The 18,715-nt window shown below is 42.0% G+C and overlaps 3 protein-coding genes across 3 annotated transcripts; 1 reads left to right on the top strand and 2 right to left on the bottom strand.

Annotated features, from left to right (window-relative positions):
* Positions 1–358: 358 nt before the first annotated feature.
* Positions 359–3,884, bottom strand: txndc15 (thioredoxin domain containing 15). Its single transcript, XM_004561774.5, has 6 exons — positions 3,674–3,884; positions 2,937–3,253; positions 2,269–2,415; positions 1,731–1,894; positions 906–1,036; positions 359–740 (listed from the first exon to the last, which is right to left on the bottom strand). The coding sequence occupies exons 1-6, from the start codon at positions 3,762–3,764 to the stop codon at positions 544–546; spliced, it is 1,047 nt and encodes a 348-aa protein (XP_004561831.4). The 5' UTR covers positions 3,765–3,884; the 3' UTR covers positions 359–543.
* Positions 3,885–4,783: 899 nt separating this feature from the next.
* Positions 4,784–6,854, top strand: LOC101464346 (tripartite motif-containing protein 16-like). The gene has a single exon (XM_023153120.3). The coding sequence runs from the start codon at positions 5,017–5,019 to the stop codon at positions 6,679–6,681; it is 1,665 nt and encodes a 554-aa protein (XP_023008888.3). The 5' UTR covers positions 4,784–5,016; the 3' UTR covers positions 6,682–6,854.
* Positions 6,855–15,804: 8,950 nt separating this feature from the next.
* On the bottom strand, positions 15,805–18,241 carry LOC112435447 (E3 ubiquitin/ISG15 ligase TRIM25-like). Its single transcript, XM_024804046.2, has one exon. It carries the CDS (start codon positions 17,639–17,641, stop codon positions 15,959–15,961), a length of 1,683 nt encoding a protein of 560 aa, XP_024659814.2. The 5' UTR covers positions 17,642–18,241; the 3' UTR covers positions 15,805–15,958.
* Positions 18,242–18,715: the final 474 nt, after the last annotated feature.

Below are 18,715 nucleotides of genomic sequence, written 5' to 3'. Positions count from 1 at the left end.
ACCTGTGCCAGGGGGTCTGCGCCTCTGTCCTCTTTTCTTTTGCTGCCACAACAGAGAATTTCCTTCCTACACACATCACTGTTTGCAATGTTTTCATTTACAGCTGTAAAATATCTCCACAGGATGTTCCTCTCTTTCACTCACTGCAGCCTACATGTTTGTTCAGTGCAGCTGAATCAGGGGACTGCAAGACAACAAAACACAGTAGAGCCAGGAGGAGGAAGAGGAGCAAAGTGTGCCTGCATGAGAGGAGTAGTGTTTGTACAGACATGTCAACTATTTTGTTTTTTTGTACTTTGGACTTACTTGGGTTCAGCTGAACATCAACTAAAAGGCACAAAAAAAAATGACAGCACAGTTTGTCTTCTCGCACACAGCCTCAAAATGTTACTTTTAATGCAAATCTTTATTCTAAACCGCAAGAGCTCAAATGTTTTTATTTCACTCAAACACTTAAAACATGAGCACATTAGCCATTTTAATAAACTAAACTGTTTAGCGAACAATTCTTTACATCATTCTTGACGAACAGTCTGTGAGGTTTCAGTCTTGATGCTCGTGCTCTTGTCCGGGTATGAGCCAGCGTATGCTGTCAGTCCGCAGGATGGCGTACAGAGTGAAGCTTGTGATGAAGAGGATGGAGAAGACCAGCAGCCAGTCGATGCTCCTCACGGGAACGCTAGGGAGGGGACCGAGGCGGTCTACGTCTGTCACATTTCTATCAGGGCCGGCTTCAAAACCTGGAACACACAGAGTTGGATCACACATGGGTGCAAGTTTCATTTGAGTGGTCGTTCAGATTCATTTTACATGACTCAAAATGTTCTTCCAACCACCCAATTCTGACCCTTTTGAGCCCAAACCAGTAAGCTCTATATAATGTAACACATAACCTGCATTTGTACCTGTCTGGTTAACAAGAAAAGATGTGAGCGTATCCAGCGTTCTGTCAGTGTGGTTGAAACGAGCCATCGGTTTTGCCCCTTGGAACAGCAGGATGTTGGGCACTGCCACAGTCCCAAACCTCGTGGAGAGGCTGGTGGAAGATGGAGACATGCATTACAAGAAAATAACACGCAATAGATTTAAATATTCACTGGTCAACAAAATAACCTACAGAAAAATCTTTTGAATATACATGATAGATGCATTCAAAACAATTTTTGAGTCTGCAGTTAGTCGATTTTTCTTATTTCAGCTGTTTCCTTTAAAGGTAACAACAGTGGATCATCTGCCTCCATCTAATCCTGTACCAAGTATTCTCCTCTGTCACACCAACCCTCTGTGTACATTATACTTACACAATGTCATGTATAATGTACAGGGATACAGATTATTATAAGCACCCTTTATGAGAACATAATCAATCAATTCTTGGATGTTTACACAAAATAGAGTCCAAACATTTGTTGCAACAAAATGATTTTCAGCTTTTCAAAATTCTGGTCTTTAATTTACTTACTTTGCCTCAAATGTGATTATAAAACCAAAGTCACAAAAAAGACTTTATTCTACATTTGTATTTTTATCATTTTCAACACAAAAGAACTTTTATCAACTACTCTAATTATCCAATTAACTGTTTGCTAATAAACATGAGCTATATTCTGCTTCTATATAGATGCTAAGGGGTGGTGAGCCACAGACGACAACAGCTTTAAAAAGTATTCTAAGAGGGGTTTTCACAGTGAGATTACACAGTTAAAACCAGAACAAAGGTGATCATTTACCTGCTGTGCTGTGAGGCATCCAGTGCCAAGAAATGCATGCTGGGAAAAACCCGGGGAAGGGCGTTGAAGTGAGGTGCCAGGTTGGCTGAGAACTGGCACCAGGCGGTGAAGAACAGCACCACAGAGCACTCTGTGCTGTTAGCATTGAGGAACTCCATTAGATCCTGAAAGAAAAGAAGGGATGGGTTTAGTGTTTTTTATCCAGGAGAGAAACAGGAAATTCTCCTGCATGGAATTTTATAAGAGGGATACAAACAGAACCTGAATTCTGGTAAATTCACTCAAAAATGAAAGGTGTAAAGGCAACAAACAACAATGCTCACGATACAAACAGTGAGTCATGCTATGATGAAATAAAACAAAACTGATTTACAAAAAGGTTTATACACACAAAAAATATACAAATAGATGCATTAGAAAAGTTGATAAATGAATCTTGTATATGGTAACTGGTGTAAATGTTTGGGAAATTGGTGGCACACTTTTTACACACTTTACACAGCGTGTAAACATGTGCCTCAGAGGATGGAGTGAGTACCTGTGAGGCATTGAGGACCTGCACAGTGAAGTTCTCCATTCCTGTGATGTTCCGTCTATCACAGTTGACTTTGTACGTCTTGGCGGTCTCCGTGGTGTTGTGCTCCTCAACCGTTATGACCTCCGCACGCACAATGTCAAGCGTGAGCTGCAGGGAAACATTCAAGGAAAAGTTAGTTTCAGCAAAACTGCATTTATAACTATGCATATTTGGGCTAATCTTCAGTGAGACATTATCAAGCACACGTCAAAACATAAAAGCTAAGCTGAGGCTGAAATTAAATTAACCTTGTTATTGATTTTTTTATCAATTCATTTTTAAGATAGGAGAAGACTTTATTGATCCAACAGCGGTTTAAGTCAGTTGGTTTATAACAACCAGTGTTAATATCTTAAAGTAAATTTGTCCAGGAAGACATTTGAGAATCAAAGGATCTCATTGTCTCACTTAATCATCTTAGAAGACAAATCTGCAAATCTTCACAAGTGCAAATTTTACCTTAATAATAAATCATTTACTAATTTGTGATTATCTTTATATTTTGGGTTTCTTTTGGAATTTATACATCAATTTAGATGTCAGTCACTGTGGTAACTGAGGTGGTAACCCTTTAAGGCTGCAGTCTAACAGCAGTCCCTTTTTATGTCTCACAGTTTCATCTTACTAACCTGCTGTGATGATTCAGCATCTTCCTCCTGTGATCCACCATTCTCAGCTGGAGCCGGTGAACTACACTGGGCACTGCTGTCATCACAGGGCGGGGAGAAGCCTGACTGAAAGTCTTTCACATTTTTGGGGAAGAGAGACTCGATGTCAGATGGATCGATGGGAGTTTCAGTGCCCATCACAGCATCTGCGATCTCAGCCGTCTTGAACTGCCTCTTCGGCAGAGAGTCCAGGTCTCCGGACTCTACAAACTTGGGGCTGTTCTCCAAATCGGACAAAGTGTCCTCTGACAAAATGAGCTCCAGTGAGTCGTCATACTCTAAGGGACAAAAAAATAATTAAACTCAGTACATATAACATATTTGTAATTGTTTTCCATTCCATCTGACTTTTAATAGTGAATTACTGCAGAAGTTTATCTGAGGACAATCAGATTTCTTGCCATAAGCTGACAGTTACACTCCTGTGAAAAGCATTTGTTCATTTCCCGATTTCATAGTTTTTTGCACATTTATGACACGTAATTGTTTCGGATTCATAGGCATCTGATTAGAATAAACAGCGTCTCTCACATTATTTCAGTCATCTAAATCCCTTTGAAGAACTAGCTAACTAATAGAATATTACACAGAGAGAATATCCTGTGTTACTGTTAATGATCAACCTAAATACAAACATTATATTAGATAAAGGTTTGTACTGTTAGCATTGAGGCTAGCTGCAGCTATCAGTCTCTTACCTTGACCAGACGAAAACTTGAAAACATCCTCATGATGCAGCAAAAACAATAAGACAAACCGTAATTGAAGCTTATTTAAAATCCCCCTCATGTTTTTGAAATGTAACGAGCCAAACACGATTATGAAACGCTGTCACGACATTTTGAGCCGTGAAGAGATGCTGGTGGACTCATAGGAACGAGTGGTCGGATCTGTGGCGGAAGAAAATAGACGATGCACATGAAAAGGTGGCTTCCGGGATGCTTTTTTTTAACCCATACATTTATTTTTCTCTAGGAAATCCATCCCATATATTTCTAGACCATTCCTTGGCCGTTTTTGTGCTGTTATTGGTGCCTTTTACGGGGAACACTGATTTCCAGTTTGGGTACTCGGGTATATCAAACAGGGTTTAAGACAGCGTCACCTCACTTCCTGAAGTTTACTGCACAGCTCCACCTTTTGTTTTGCGTATGTGTCCATACTACGTATTACGGTAAGGGAAACCGAGAACCGATTTCAAAATAAACGCGATCTTCAATGGAACGTGATTTCAACATTACCCTACAATTTTAGTCTGCCATTGACGATATAATAAATAATGGAATAAAAAAACATGCCAATATAGAAATGAAAAATAACTTTTAAATGACAAAAATAGTCAAATATGGCAAACCCACATACGTAAACTTGCTTAACCAAATTAGAAAATTAAGACTTCAAGATATGTAAAGGTGATTTGAGAGGGGGGAAATGGTTTGTATAAAGTGATGTCAAAACGCTGATATCCAAAATCAGAGTCACTTACTTACCCTATACTGCCTGAGTAATGGTGTCAAAATTACTCTGTGGAAACTGAATTTACTTGCAATGGCTGTACACTTCTTTTGAAATTGTAATTTCTAAATGTGGTTATGCATAAGTATTTCATACTTGAATATTTCTGCCTTTGGCAGTTTTTAATTTGTATTTAATGTTTATTTCTGTATTGATATTTATCTCATGGTATATTACATCATTGATCACCGACTCACGTTGATTAATGTTAAAATTACATTCACAACTAGATTGCTAGATTGCTTTTATTTTGGATTTAGGTCTAAGTTTCCCGTACCGTAATGTGTAGCACATACACGTAATGCAAACTAAGGTGGGGGCTGGCTTGACTGAGTGTCTTAAAGTGGTACAAAGTCCGTTTATTCCCTCCCCTTCTACTCCTCAGCCAGTTAAAATATGAATCTAAACACCATGTGATCAAATGAAAGCGCTGAAAAGACCATACACCACAGATTAGTGTGTAAGGAGGCAATGAATGCAGATTTTCTCTGGTAGCTGAAAGTGAAACTTAATTTGACTGGACAAAATGGCGCTGCAGCTGATTCAGCTGGATCAAGAAAAACTGAGCTGTTCCATTTGTCTGGACCTCCTTAAAGATCCAGTCACTATTCCCTGTGGCCACAGCTACTGCATGGACTGCATCAAAAACTGCTGGGATGAGAAGGAAACACACAGCTGCCCTCAGTGCAGGCAGACTTTCACACCGACGCCTGTCCTGGTGAAGAACATGATTTTAGGTGAGTTAGTGGAAGACTTAAAGAAAGCAGAACATTCAACAGCTTCATCTGATCATACCTTTGCTGGACCTGGAGATGTGGCCTGTGATTTCTGTTCAGAGAGGAAGCTGAAAGCCTCCAAGTCCTGCCTGGTGTGTATGGCCTCTTACTGTGAGCAGCACCTTCAGCCTCACTACAACGTAGCTCCATTAAAGAAACACAAGCTCATCAAAGCCACTTCAAAGCTTCAGGAGAACATCTGCCCTCGCCATGATGAGGTGATGAAGATCTTCTGCCGCACTGATCAGCAGTGTATCTGTTATCTCTGTTTAATGGATGAACACAAAGACCATGTCACAGTGTCAGCTGCAGCAGAAAGAGCCGAGAAACAGAAAGATCTTGAAACAAATCAGCAAAATGTCCAACAGAGAATCCAGAACAGAGAAAAAGATGTGAAGGTGCTCCAAGAGCAAGTTGAGGCTATGAATCTTTCTGCTGATAAAGCTTTCAGAGAATGTGATAAGGCTTTCAAAAATTTGATCAGTCTCATTGAGAAAAAAAGCTCTGAGGTGAAGCAGCAGATCAGATCCAAGCAAAAATGTGAACAGAACAGAGTCAAAGAGCTTCAGGAGAAAATAGAGCAGGAGATCAGAGATCTGAGGAGGAGAGACACTGAACTGCAGCAGCTCTCACTGACAGAGGATCACCTCCATTTTCTGAAAAACTACTCCTCACTGTCACATCAGAGTGCATCTACAAACGTACCCACCTACAACAATCTTACTCTGCAGTACTTTGAGGATGTGACTGCATCTGTGTCACGGACCAGAGATAAAGTGAAGGCTCTTCTCAGTGATGAGTGGCCAAAAATCTCAGTTGGAACGACCAAAGCAGATATTTTACTGCCTCAAGGAGAACCCAAAACCAGAGACGACTTTTTGAAATATTCTTGTCAGATAACACTGGATATAGATACAGTGAACACACTTTTATCATTGAGTGACAGCAACAGAAAAGTAACACTGATGAGTAGAAACCAGTCATATCCAAGTCATCCAGACAGATTCCTTGTTTGCCGGCAGGTCCTGAGCAGAGAGGGTCTGACTGGACACTGTTACTTGGAGGTGAAGTGCAACGGGATGGTTGGAGTAGCTGTTGCATACAAGGATATCGGCCGTAGAGGGACGGTGAAGGAATGTGGATTTGGATTTAATGACAAATCCTGGGCATTAACAGTTTCAGGCAGTGGTTACAACTTCAAACACAACAACATTTCCACTCTCATCTCAGGCCCTCTGTCCTCCAGAATAGGAGTATATTTGGATCACAGGGCAGGAACTCTTTCTTTCTACAGCATCACTGAGACCATGAATCTCCTCCACAGAGTCCAGACCAGGTTCACTCAGCCTCTCCATGCTGGACTGTGGCTTCCACAAAGTGCTGGAGACACTGCTGAGCTGTTTGACTTCAAGTAGATAAGAGATATTGAACTGTGCAATACAGTATTTGTTAAGATGTATGTATGTACACTATCAAAGATCTTTATGTATGTTATGATTTGTACCTTATTTTTTTCTGTTTACAAAATAATTTTTCAATAATTTAATAACTAATGTATGTATGTAAATATTGTACTTTACTTTCAAACTCATAACTAAAACATTTATCAAAATTAGATTTTTCAGAAATTCTCAATTTATACAGTGTGTTGAGAAATAATGATAAAAACTGTTGTCACTAGTTTAACCGCGGGAAACAAAAAGAAAAATGCAAAAGGATGACACAATATGTGTCTATGATGACATGTAGGTTTGAATAATTTCGTTTGATGTACTTTTATTTTTACAAAAAAAAAGATTTTATATAGGATACCTTTTTTTAATTTACAAAAAAGCAAAGCATTGGCGTTTTCGCCCACATGAGATGCGCTGCCTTGGATCCTCCAAGATCCTGGGTCCTGAAACTTAGTTCACTTTTATTTATATAACGCCAAACTACAACAGTTGCCTCAAGATTCTTTTTATTTTAAGCCAAGACCCTACTTTAAGATCAAGAAAACTGAAAAAACCCCAACAATCAGAAGATCCCCTTTGAGCGAGCACTTTGGCGACAGTAGGAAAGAAAAACTTCCTTTTAACAAGAAGAACCCTCCAGCAGAAGGGCTTGTGTACACACAAAGCCTGAAGAAATTCATCTTTCTTTTCGAACCACTTGGAGAGCTCTATGGTTTCATTCGGCTTCATCTGGCCATCACTCCTCGAGAAGATCTGCTTAGCAGGTGCTGCAGTTTCACACTCTTTGCCTGCCTGCAGGGAGTTACTGATAATAGATACAACAACATGAAAGTTTGACTCAAGCCTGCCTTTTATCAATGGTTCAGATTGCTGATGATGTAATGCTGTGGTGATTATGTTCTCGGCACACTTTGGGCCCTGTAGTACCAACTGAGCATTATTTAAACCCCTTAACATACCTAAGCAGGAAACTCTCCATATTGTCAATATGGAGCAAAATGGAGCAGAATTCTGGACAAATGTATCAGTTTCCATCTGGTATATCATACAGACATATGGCTAGTATAGAGTAATGGATCTAAATGATCATCAGTTCCCAAAAGCTGTTAAATTTGTTTTTTGAAAATCATTCCAGAAATGAAGTAACCTTGGAAAATCCCAAAATATAAGTGTAAAATCCTAAATCCAAAGCCCCTACAGCAAAATTACCAAATTCAAATTTTCAAATTCAAATTTTATTTGTCACGTACACAGTCATACACAGTACGATATGTAGTGAAATGCTTGGACAACTGCTCGTGACCTAAAGAAAACAAAAAAGGAAAAGGCTATGAATAAGATAGGAAATAAATATGAAAAATTAAAAAGGGTAAATTTAACTAGGAAGGAATAAAATATAAATTAAGGTTAAAAATGAAATAACTGTACAACACAAATTAGAATGAAGGGTAAATTTAACTGGGAAGGAATAAGATAAAATATATAAATTAAAGTTGAAAATAAAATAACTGTACAACAAAATACACAATATAGAACTATATAAGAATGTATGAAGAAATATAAATATAAATAAATATATACACAATAACAGCAGCTGTACAAGTATTAACCGGAAATGAAGAATATAGTGACCAGTGTTGTGCAAAAAAACAATGTGTGCAAAAACAATGTCCAGAAAGTCCAGTGTGTGTGTAAGAACCATATGTGTGGGTCAGTACTGTGTGGTGGTGTGATTGAGAGACCGTATCGCCTGCGGGAAGAAGCTCCTCCTCAGTCTCTCTGTGTTGGTCTTCAGGGAGCGGAATCGCTTTCCTGACCTCAGCAGAGAGAACAGTCCGTTGTTGGGATGGCTGAGGTCCTTCACGATCTTCCTGGCCTTGGTCCAGCACCGCCTGCTGTAGATTGAGTGCAGGTCAGGGAGCTCGGAGCGGATGGTGCGCTCAGCTGACCGCACAACCCTCTGTAGAGCTCGTCTGTCCTGCATGGTGCTGTTCCCGAACCAGGTTAAGATGTTTCCCGTCAGGATGCTCTCTATGGTGCACGAGTAAAAGTTCCTGAGCACCTTGGAGGGCAGTTGGAAGTCTCTCAAGCGTCTGAGGTGGTAGAGACGCTGTCGGGCCTTTTTCACCACGGTGTTGATGTGACAGGACCATGACAGGTCCTGCGTGATGTGAACTCCGAGGTATTTGAAGCTGTCCACTCTCTCCACTGGGCACTCGTTGATGACGGGGGTCTGGTAGTTCCTCTCCTGCTTAGTGCTGAAGTCCACTATCAGCTCCTTTGTCTTACTGACGTTTAGAAGGAGGTTGTTCCTCTGGCACCAGTTCTCCAGATTCCTAATCTCCTTCAGGTAGGCCGTCTCGTTGTTATCAGAGATCAGGCCCACCACGACGGTGTCGTCAGCAAACTTGATGATGGTGGTGGAGCTGGTAGTGGCCACACAGTCATATGTGTACAAAGAGTACAGCAGGGGGCTCAGAACACACCCCTGGGGGGCTCCAGTGCTGAGAGTGGTGGAGGCTGAGACATGTCCGCCCATCCTTACTGCCTGTGGTCTGCCAATTAGGAAGTTGGAGATCCACTGACACATAGATGAGCTGAGTCCCAGATGCTCCAGCTTGGTGGTGAGTGTGGCGGGAATTATGGTGTTAAATGCAGAGCTATAGTCTATGAAGAGCATTTTAACATAATTCCCCCTTCTAGTGTCCAAGTGAGTGAGTGATGTGTGGAGGAGATGAGAGATGGCATCGTCTGTGGAACGATTTGGACGGTAAGCGAACTGTAGTGGGTCCAGTGTGTCTGGTAGTGAAGAAATGATGAAGTCTCTGACCAGGCGTTCAAAGCACTTCATCACTACTGAGGTGAGGGCTACAGGGCGATAGTCATTGAGAGAAGCAGGGTGGGGTTTCTTCAGGACAGGAACAATGATGGACTCTTTGAAGCATGTGGGGATCACCGACTGAGATAAAGAGATGTTGAATATCTCAGTGAACACAGGAGCTAGCTGGTATGCGCAGTCTCTTAGGATACGACCTGGGATGCCGTCTGGTCCTGCTGCTTTCCTGGTGTTCACTCTCTTGAAGGCTCTCCTTACTTCATGCTCGGAGATGACGAGCACGTTTCCGGTGCTGGCAGTATCTTCCTGTCTGCAGCCGTTAGCGCCGCTAACACTAGCATTGTTGGAGACCTTAGTTGCAGCCTCGAAGCGAGCATAGAAAGTGTTCAGCTCGTCTGCCAGAGTCACGGCCGCGTTCGTCATACCGGTTGTTGGTGTTTTATAGTCCGTAATGTCCTTAGTCCCCGCCACAGGCTCCTAGAGTCACTCTGTTGGAGTTGTGACTCTAGTTTCCTCCCGTAGCGCTGCTTCGCCTCTTTCACCGCCCTCCGCACGTTATATGACGCGGCTTTGTACGGGTCCATGTCCCCCGTTGTGAGTCCCGTGTTGTAGGCAGCGGTGCGGGATCTCAGAGCGTTGCGGATGGTTTTATCCACCCACGGCTTCTGGTTGGGAAACGTTGTGATAGTCTTTGTCTCCACGGTATCATCCGATAGTTTCCCGATGAATCCCACAACCGCTTCCGTAAACACGTTGACGTCATCGTCGGAGCTGTTTCTGAATATGCCCCAGTCTGCGTCATCGAGTGCGTCCTGTAACGCGGCCACCGATTGATCCGTCCAGCGCGCGACCTTCCTCTGAACCGGAACTTCCTGTTTCAGCCTTTGTTTATATTTTGGCATGAGGAAGATGGCGGCGTGATCAGATTTGCCAAACGGGGGGCGGGATTGTGCCTTGTAGCCGTCCTTGACCGTAGTGTAGCAGTGGTCCAGTGTCCTTTCACCCCTGGTGGGGCAGGTGATGTGTTGATAAAAGTTCGGCGCTGCGCGTTTGAGGTTGGCGCTATTAAAGTCCCCCGTCACAATAAGTGCAGCGTCCCGGTGTTGTGTCTGGTGCTGTGTGAGTGCCTCATGCAGCTCGCATAAGGCGGTGACCGTGTCCGCTTGTGGTGGAATATAAACGGCACTTACAATGACCGATGTAAATTCCCGAGGTAGATAAAAAGGACGACACATGATGGACAGTAGTTCCAGATTTGGTGTGCAGGAGCGTGTGAGAGGAACAACGTTCGCACTGTTGCACCAGTTGTTGTTCACCATTAAACACACGCCGCCTCCCCTTGACTTCCCCGAGTCCCGTGTCCTGTCCATGCGGTGAACCGAGAAGAACTCGGCCGGCTGGATGGCGTGGTCCGGCACCGCTGGGTTCAGCCATGTCTCGGTGAAGCAGAGGAGATTGCAGTCCCGAATGTCTCTCTGGAACTTTATCCTGGCCCTGAGGTCATCAAGCTTGTTCTCCAGTGACTGGACGTTGGCGAGCAGGATGCTAGGCAGAGGTATGCGGTGTGCACGAGCTCTCAGCCTGTTCCTGACGCCGGCTCGCTTCCCTCTAGGCCGCCGCCGCTTCCCTTTGTTCTCCCTCGAGATCTCACTCGGCCAGCTCGGATCCGGAGTTAAAAACTTCGAATTGTGAGTACATTGTATACCAATAGAAACAAGAGTGTCACTGTCATACCTAATGTACCCAATGGTGATGATTTTGCCGATTTAGAAACGCTGAAAACTAACTTAAAAAACAAAGACAAAGAAAAAGTGGTCGGAGCAGTCGTGACGGCAGCCGACCTCACCGGCGCCATCTTCATCATATCTTGAAATAATAATAATGGGTATATTGAAATATCTCATTTTTATTTTCACTTTGCTAGTTTACTTCCTGCTTTAAATTTTGCCTTATTATGAAAACATTTTTCATCTGTTATACTCCTACTTAAATTAGTATAGACCTACAGTATGTACGTTTTTGTCATGGTGCTGGGTTGACCCAGCGTTTTGCCTTTGTCATTATGTTTTATCAGATTTGATGTTAATTTCTTCATGGTTATTAGTATGTAGGTTTCATTCTCAGGGTTTCCAGTCCTAAGGTTTATTTCCCGTGTCGTCCCCCTTCGTGTCCATGAGTTTGTTTTATGAATTTCCTGTTTTACTTTGAAGGTCTGTGTCTGTTATCACTGTGTTCAGCTTGTATCCTCCCGTCATCTTGTGAATTAGGATCATCTGTGTGTCATTGCCTGATAACCGTGTGTGTGTGTGTGCGCTCTTTGTCGGCTCGGCCCTGTTTCAGGAAGCCGGTTTAGTGGAAAAACTGAGTAAGTATACCCTGAGTTAACGAAAACTCTGGGTTTTCGGTTTCACAAAGCGAGTTCAGCTGAAGCCTGAGTGAGTCACTATGACGACACACGCCGTGAAGCTAACCTGCCCCCTAGCAGGTTTACTACAACTAACCCTGACTGTCTCCGCCCCTTTGTCGGAAACCTGACAGTAGGAAGTGTCAGACATGGCGTGTCCCTTCCTTGAAGAGCCAGTAGATCGTGAAGCCCAAATTCTCCGCAGAGCTCTCCGCCGGGAGAGAGTGATCAGAGCGCGTTTGGACATTTTATCATTTCCTGATGATTGTCTGTGCGAACGTTACTGTTTCTCAGCACAATCTATAATTTATTTGAATAACATCCTCAGGCCATATATTACGCATGTGACACATCGCGGACATGCTCTCAGTTCCGTACATATTATTTGTATTGCACTTCGGTTTTTTGCAAACGGGAGCTTTCTGTATAATATTGGTTACGCTGAGCACGTTTCCAAGGCTACCGTCTGTCGGGCAGTCAGGAATGTTACAGTTGCACTGAAACGTCTCCTGTACACGTTTGTGGTGTTCCCCGGTCATAGACCCACAAGATTCATCAAAGAGGGATGCCACAAAATTGCAGGTATCAGGATGACCAAAACTTAATTTATGGTGTGGTGATATTTGAACTACTACTTAAATTTTACATTTATTTTCAGGGTTCCCAGGCGTGATTGGCTGTATAGATGGCACTCACATTCCAATCATTGCTCCTTCAGTAGATGAAGGAGACTATGTGAACAGGAAGTCTTTCCACAGCATTAATGTACAGGTACATAGTTCCCTGTAGCATTTCAAACTAACAAATTATTTCATCATAGTAATGGATGCTAATTTGTGTTCTCTGCACTGTGAAGATCATATGTGATGCTGCCAACATTATCACAAATGTGGAAGCCAAGTGGCCAGGCTCTGTCCATGACTCACAAATATTCCGTGAATGTACACTGAGCACAAAATTTGGACATGGTGAGTTGAAAATACTTTAAAATATATAAAGACCAATTGCTTCAGGGACATTTGAACTGAAGTGTATCCTTCTGTCTTAGGAGAGTTCACTGGCTACTTGCTTGGTGATAGGGGGTATCCATGTTTACCCTATTTGCTTACCCCTTACTCTGACCCTGAACCGGGCCCACAGCAGCGATATAATCTGGCTAATTGCAGGACAAGAGCCAGAGTTGAAATGACTATCGGAATGCTTAAGGCCCGGTTCCAGTGCCTGCAAAGACTCAGGGTCACCCCAGAAAGGGCATGTGACATTATTGTGGCATGTGTGATTCTTCACAACATTGCCACAATTAGAGGAGAACACTGTCCTTCTGAACCAAACAGCAGTGATCCAAACCATGAACATCCTGACCCTCCCACGGACATACAAGATGGAAGCGCAGTCAGAGACACCATATGTCACAATCATTTCTTTTGACCCATCACCTCAACATGTTGAAAGAAGAATAAACAGATTTTTTGTTCAACTGGCTTTATTGGTCACCTGTGTTTCCTGTACACAAAGTATTAAAAGATGTAAACCTCATAAAGTGTCTCTGTTGCTTCCTCCTCTGTAACAGCTGTCAATGTTTCTTCATTATTTTCCTGTAGTAAAGAAATAAACAACATTGCTGTTCTACTGTAAACTCATATAATCTGTGGAGTATTACTCACAACTGCATGTTGGTCTGGCTCAACAGGAGGCTGCACCAGATGCAGTACACCATCACCATCAACTGATAGAATATGAGGTTTATACAGGTCACTTATAACTTACAAGGGACCAAATGGCAATTAACAAACATACCAATCACCTTACACTTCATTGTCATTATGCTCTCAAAGACAACCAAGACTGAGGGAAGGCAAAGTCAGTAGGAAAATAACTTCACTACAAAATAATCCATTATGGTAAAGAGTTTATCAAATGAATGAGTAGCACTGCAAAGGTGACTGTGAAGAAAGGATGTATGCACATCATGTATTATTTTGGATTTACCCCCTATGTAGGCACTTGTGTCTTGCGGGGTTATTGACTCAGAGGATGTCCCCGCAGAGATGCCTTCGGCCACAGGGCGCCCACTGTTTTGGCTGAGGGCCAACTGCTCAGCCTCTGTGAGTGGTGGTGGTGGTGGAGGACCCCCACCTGTTTTTCGGGCCTCCGCTTTTTTTCTGTTGGCTATAACGGGTCACATTTGAGCATACAGAGTAAGCAAATATGTACTTGTAATGTGCTCAGATAATTTCAATAAGTGCTTACAGACAGAAAATTAATGTAGCCTCTAACTGCAATTGATTTACATCGGACAAACAGACCAAGCACTATGGCTCATAATACAATTACACCTTACCTGTTTGGACTATATTTTTATATTTCATTTTTACTTGCTGCCAGGAACGTTTGGGGCCTGTTGGGTTGCACCTGCGCTCACATCACGTCACAAAATAAAATGTATAAAATAACAAATAAAATAACATATGATAAAATAACGTGTTAAATGGGTGGAAATCCCTAGATCAATGTTTAAATTAACACTCACGCATTGACTCTGTCGGCTATGTTTTGCCATGCATGCTCACTTTCTTTTGCAGCTGTCGCTGTGTTACTTTTTTCCGCGGAATTTGCATGTTATCGGCATATGCTGCCATCAGAATTTCGGCCTCAAGCGCTGTAAAATACATTGACCGCGCCTTCTTTCCCTCCGTCTCCATGGTGACTCGCTTAATCTGTGCTCCACTGATCAGGGCTTTATGTATCCTCGTCCGCGCGCTTCACTTGGGGTTAAAGCAACTCCGCGTTGACTGAACTACTTGTTATCAGCCTTTCTGAAACCGAATATTCCGAGTTGGACAGTTCGGGGTTACTCAACCCTGCGTATCGTTTTTCACTCTGAGTTTTCTAAACCGGCTTCCTGAAACAGGGCCCTCGTCTCTGTTTCATGGTGTTTTGTTTTTTGGTCTGTGTCTCTCTGCCCTTCACCCAGTTTCATTATGATTTAAGGTTTGCTCTTTAGTTTTCCCAGTTTAGGTTTCTTCAGTAGCTCATTGCCTCTTTTTCTCCCCTTGCCACTTTGTAAATGAACATTCACTCATATCAGTCTTTTGCCTGCATTTTGGGTCCTTTTCCACCAACACCACACGGCTCGCCCCGGCAGCCGTGACATTTTTTAAGATTTTACTTTTTTAATTTCATCATTAATGCTCTACTGTAAATGTCTCTTAACAAAAGGTTCCATTCATCATGTTAGTGATATTTTATTTCTTGAAACAAGAAAGTTTAGTGTACATTGCTCACTTTATTTCACAAACAGCAGTAAATAAAAAAAAGGTTCATGAAAACATAACTGAAATTAAACATTTTACAATCCACCAACTTAAGTATAGAAATTTAAAAAACAAAAATAGAAGCAACAATTATAATAAAAGTGCCAAAAAATATATTCTGTTCATCTAAACGTTTCCAGTGGGAGAAACATTACATCAGTTATCCAAGTGACTTCTTCAGTCTCAGCTGACTGCAGTTTCCCCCGACCTTATAAACAGTACATATTCACAATAACTGAAACTAGCCCACTGAATGAATAATAGTATGTGAGGTCAGTTTCTTTATCAATAATATGCAAATTGTCATGAGCATTTCTCCTACTGAAAACGTTATGTCCAGATAAACAGAATCAGCTTTTTAGGATTTCCTTACCTGGATGATTGAGCATGCATCAAGATATAATAACCCTGATTCCAACATATCTGATACATAATTACTTTTTTCTCTAATTTTAAATATACTGAAGTTATTTTTATATGACTTTGTTTTTTTTGCTAATGTTACAACAAAACAGTGGTTAAATGAATATTGTTTTGCCAAATAAACAGTTTTACCCAAATAGCTATTGAAAACAACACAATCAAAGAAATTAAAGAACACACTTATATCCATAAGGATTCATCTCTAACAGGTGCAGGATAGATAAACACATCTCAACAAGTAGCACATGGCATCAAATTTTACTATTTTATGTTTATTCTCTTCTTGAGCTCACACACCTCAGCAGTGTGTCCAGCACTTTGTGGAAGCCACAGTCCAACATAGAGAGGCTGAGTGAACCTGGTCTGGACTCTGTGGAGGAGATTCATGGTCTCAGTGATGCTGTAGAAAGAAAGAGTTCCTGCCCTGTGATCCAAATATACTCCTATTCTGGAGGACAGGGGGCCTGAGATGGGAGTGGGAATATTGTTGTGTTTGAATTCATAACCGCTGCCTGAAACTGTTAATGACCAGGATTTGTCATTCAATCCAAATCCACATTCCTCTCTGGTCCCTCTACGGCCAATATCCTTGTATGCAACAGCTACTCCAACAGTCCCGTTGCACTTCACCTCCCAGTAACAGTGTCCAGTCAGACCCTCTCTGCTCAGGACCTGCCGGCAATCAAGGAATTTGTCTGGATGACTTGGATATGACTGGTTTCTACTCATCAGTGTTACTTTTCTGTTGCTGTCACTCAGTGACAACAGTGTGTGTGCTGTATTTGGATCGAGAGTGATCTGACAAGAATGTTTCAAAAAGTCGTGTCTGGTTTTGGGTTCTCCTTGAGGCAGTAAAATATCTGCTTTGGTCGTTCCAACTGAGATTTTTGGCCATTCATCACTGAGAAGAGCCTTCACTTTATCTCTGGTCCGTGACACAGATGCAGTCACATCATCAAAGTACTGCAGAGTAACATTGTTGTAGGTGGGTACGTTTGTAGATGCACTCAGATGTGACAGTGAGGAGTAGTTTTTCAGAAAATGGAGGTGATCCTCTGTCAGTGAGAGCTGCTGCAGTTCAGCGTCTCTCCTCCTCAGATCTCTGATCTCCTGCTCTATTTTCTCCTGAAGCTCTTTGACTCTGTTCTGTTCAAATGTTTGCTTGGACCTGATCTTCTGCTTCACCTCAGAGCTTTTTTTCTGAATAAGACTGATCAAGTCTTTGAACATCTTCTCAGTTTGCATTAACGCTTTATCAGCAGAAAGATTGATAGCCTCCACTCTTTCATGAAGCGCCTTCACATCTTTCTCTCCGTCCTGAACTCTTTGAAGAAATTTTTGTCGATTTCTTCCAAGCCCTTTCTGCCTCTCAGCTCTTTCTGCTGCAGCTGACACTGTGACATGGTCTTTGTGTTCATCCATTAAACAGAGATAACAGATACACTGCTGATCAGTGCGGCAGAAGATCTTCATCACCTCATCGTGGCGAGGGCAGATGTTCTCCTGAAGCTTTGAAGTGGCTTTGATGAGTTTGTGTTTCTTTATTGGAGCTACGTTGTAGTGAGGCTGCAGGTGCTGCTCACAATAAGAGGCCATACACACCAGGCAGGACTTTGAGGCTTTCCGCTTCCTCACAGAACAGAAATCACAGGCCACATCTCCAGGTCCAGCAAAGGCATGATCAGGTGAAGCAGCTGGAAGTCCTGCTTTCTTTACGTCTTCCACTAACTCAGCAAGCATGCTGTTTTTCACCAGGTCAGGTTTCAGTGTGAAAATCTGCCTGCACTGAGGGCAGCTGTGTACTTCCTTCTCATCCCAGCACTTTCTGATGCAGTCCATGCAGTAGTTGTGCCCACAGGGAATAGTGACTGGATCCTTTAGAAGCTGCAGACAGATGGAACAGCTCAGTTTGTCTTGATCCAGCTGAATCAGTTGCTGCGCCATGTCTCCTCACCACGACTGTAAAAGATTTCCTTTCTTTTACCGGATGCAAATATGCACTGAAATTTGAACTCAAGGTCCTTTTGAGGGAAGTCTGTGACATCTCACTTTCAGTTACCAGATAAAAGCTGCTTTCGTTTCTTTGATGTAGACACTGACCTGAGCGTAGGGTGTGACTAATGTCTGAGTGAGCAGTATATAAACTGAGTGGGGCTTAGACACGTGTGCTTTATTCCAGGAAAGGGCCTAGACAGACTGGTCTTGTAATTTGATACAGTACTGTTCTCACCATTTCAGCTGTGCATTTGTTAGTGGGTATTGTGTATATTTTCTATCTAATAAGTATAAGGGTTGTGAGTTTTCTGCTAGTTAATGTGAGTTATGTATTTTTATTTAAACAGGAAACCACCCCACTCTAACTGTTGATGGACTCATATAGAGGATAATTTTCACTGTAAGGTTTTAATTGTTTTTTTTAAGAATTCAATTTGTTCAGAATAACAAAGAATAATAAAGGACCTTTAAATATATTTTGTGCTTTGTCCTGAGCTCATTTTACCAGACACCACATATGAATAATGGCAGTCAATTAGTTTTTATAGTAGTTTTTGCTATTTTACTTTAGTTTTTATAGTAGGTTTTAATAGAGCTCATGCAATAGCTGTGCGCACAGGGAATAGTGACTGGATTTAGTAGTTCCTGACAGATGGAACAGCTCAGTTTTTCTCGATGCAGCTCAATTACTTGCTGCACCATTTCTCCTGCCCTCAAACGACGTCTTACTTTCTGTTTCAAGATAAAACTTGTTTTTGTCTCCTTGATGCAAAGACACTGATCTAAAGCATATGGAAATGTTCTGTTTTGCGTCTTATTACACGACTGGCAGATCAGTAGTCTGGGAGGAGCTTAGAAAGGTGTGCTTCATTCCAGGAAAGGGAGTATTCAGATTGATGTGAAACTGAAAGTGTTTCAGATAAAAACAGAAATGTAATCGAATGTTTACAGTGGAAACTGTTACTGGACAATTCAGAAGGACTGGATTAGTAATACTAAATATTAGTAACATTCAACCTTAAT

This window comes from Maylandia zebra, linkage group LG10 (assembly GCF_041146795.1).
Source record: "Maylandia zebra isolate NMK-2024a linkage group LG10, Mzebra_GT3a, whole genome shotgun sequence".
Classification (NCBI taxonomy): domain Eukaryota; kingdom Metazoa; phylum Chordata; class Actinopteri; order Cichliformes; family Cichlidae; genus Maylandia; species Maylandia zebra.
Note: the sequence above shows the minus strand (reverse complement) of the source record. Positions and strands in the feature narration are given on the sequence as shown.

What these genes read in the sequence shown, in the direction of transcription:
- txndc15 (XM_004561774.5), bottom strand. Translation starts at nt 3,764, where the DNA reads ATGAGGGGGATTTTAAATAAGCTTCAATTACGGTTTGTCTTATTGTTT. An exon ending in AGGTCCTCAATGCCTCACAG is followed by an intron (nt 1,895 to 2,268) that starts GTACTCACTCCA and finishes CTTTTCTTTCAG; the next exon opens with GATCTAATGGAGTTCCTCAA. An exon ending in TTTTCTTGTTAACCAGACAG is followed by an intron (nt 741 to 905) that starts GTACAAATGCAG and finishes TGTGTGTTCCAG; the next exon opens with GTTTTGAAGCCGGCCCTGAT.
- LOC101464346 (XM_023153120.3), top strand. Translation starts at nt 5,017, where the DNA reads ATGGCGCTGCAGCTGATTCAGCTGGATCAAGAAAAACTGAGCTGTTCC.
- LOC112435447 (XM_024804046.2), bottom strand. Translation starts at nt 17,641, where the DNA reads ATGGCGCAGCAACTGATTCAGCTGGATCAAGACAAACTGAGCTGTTCC.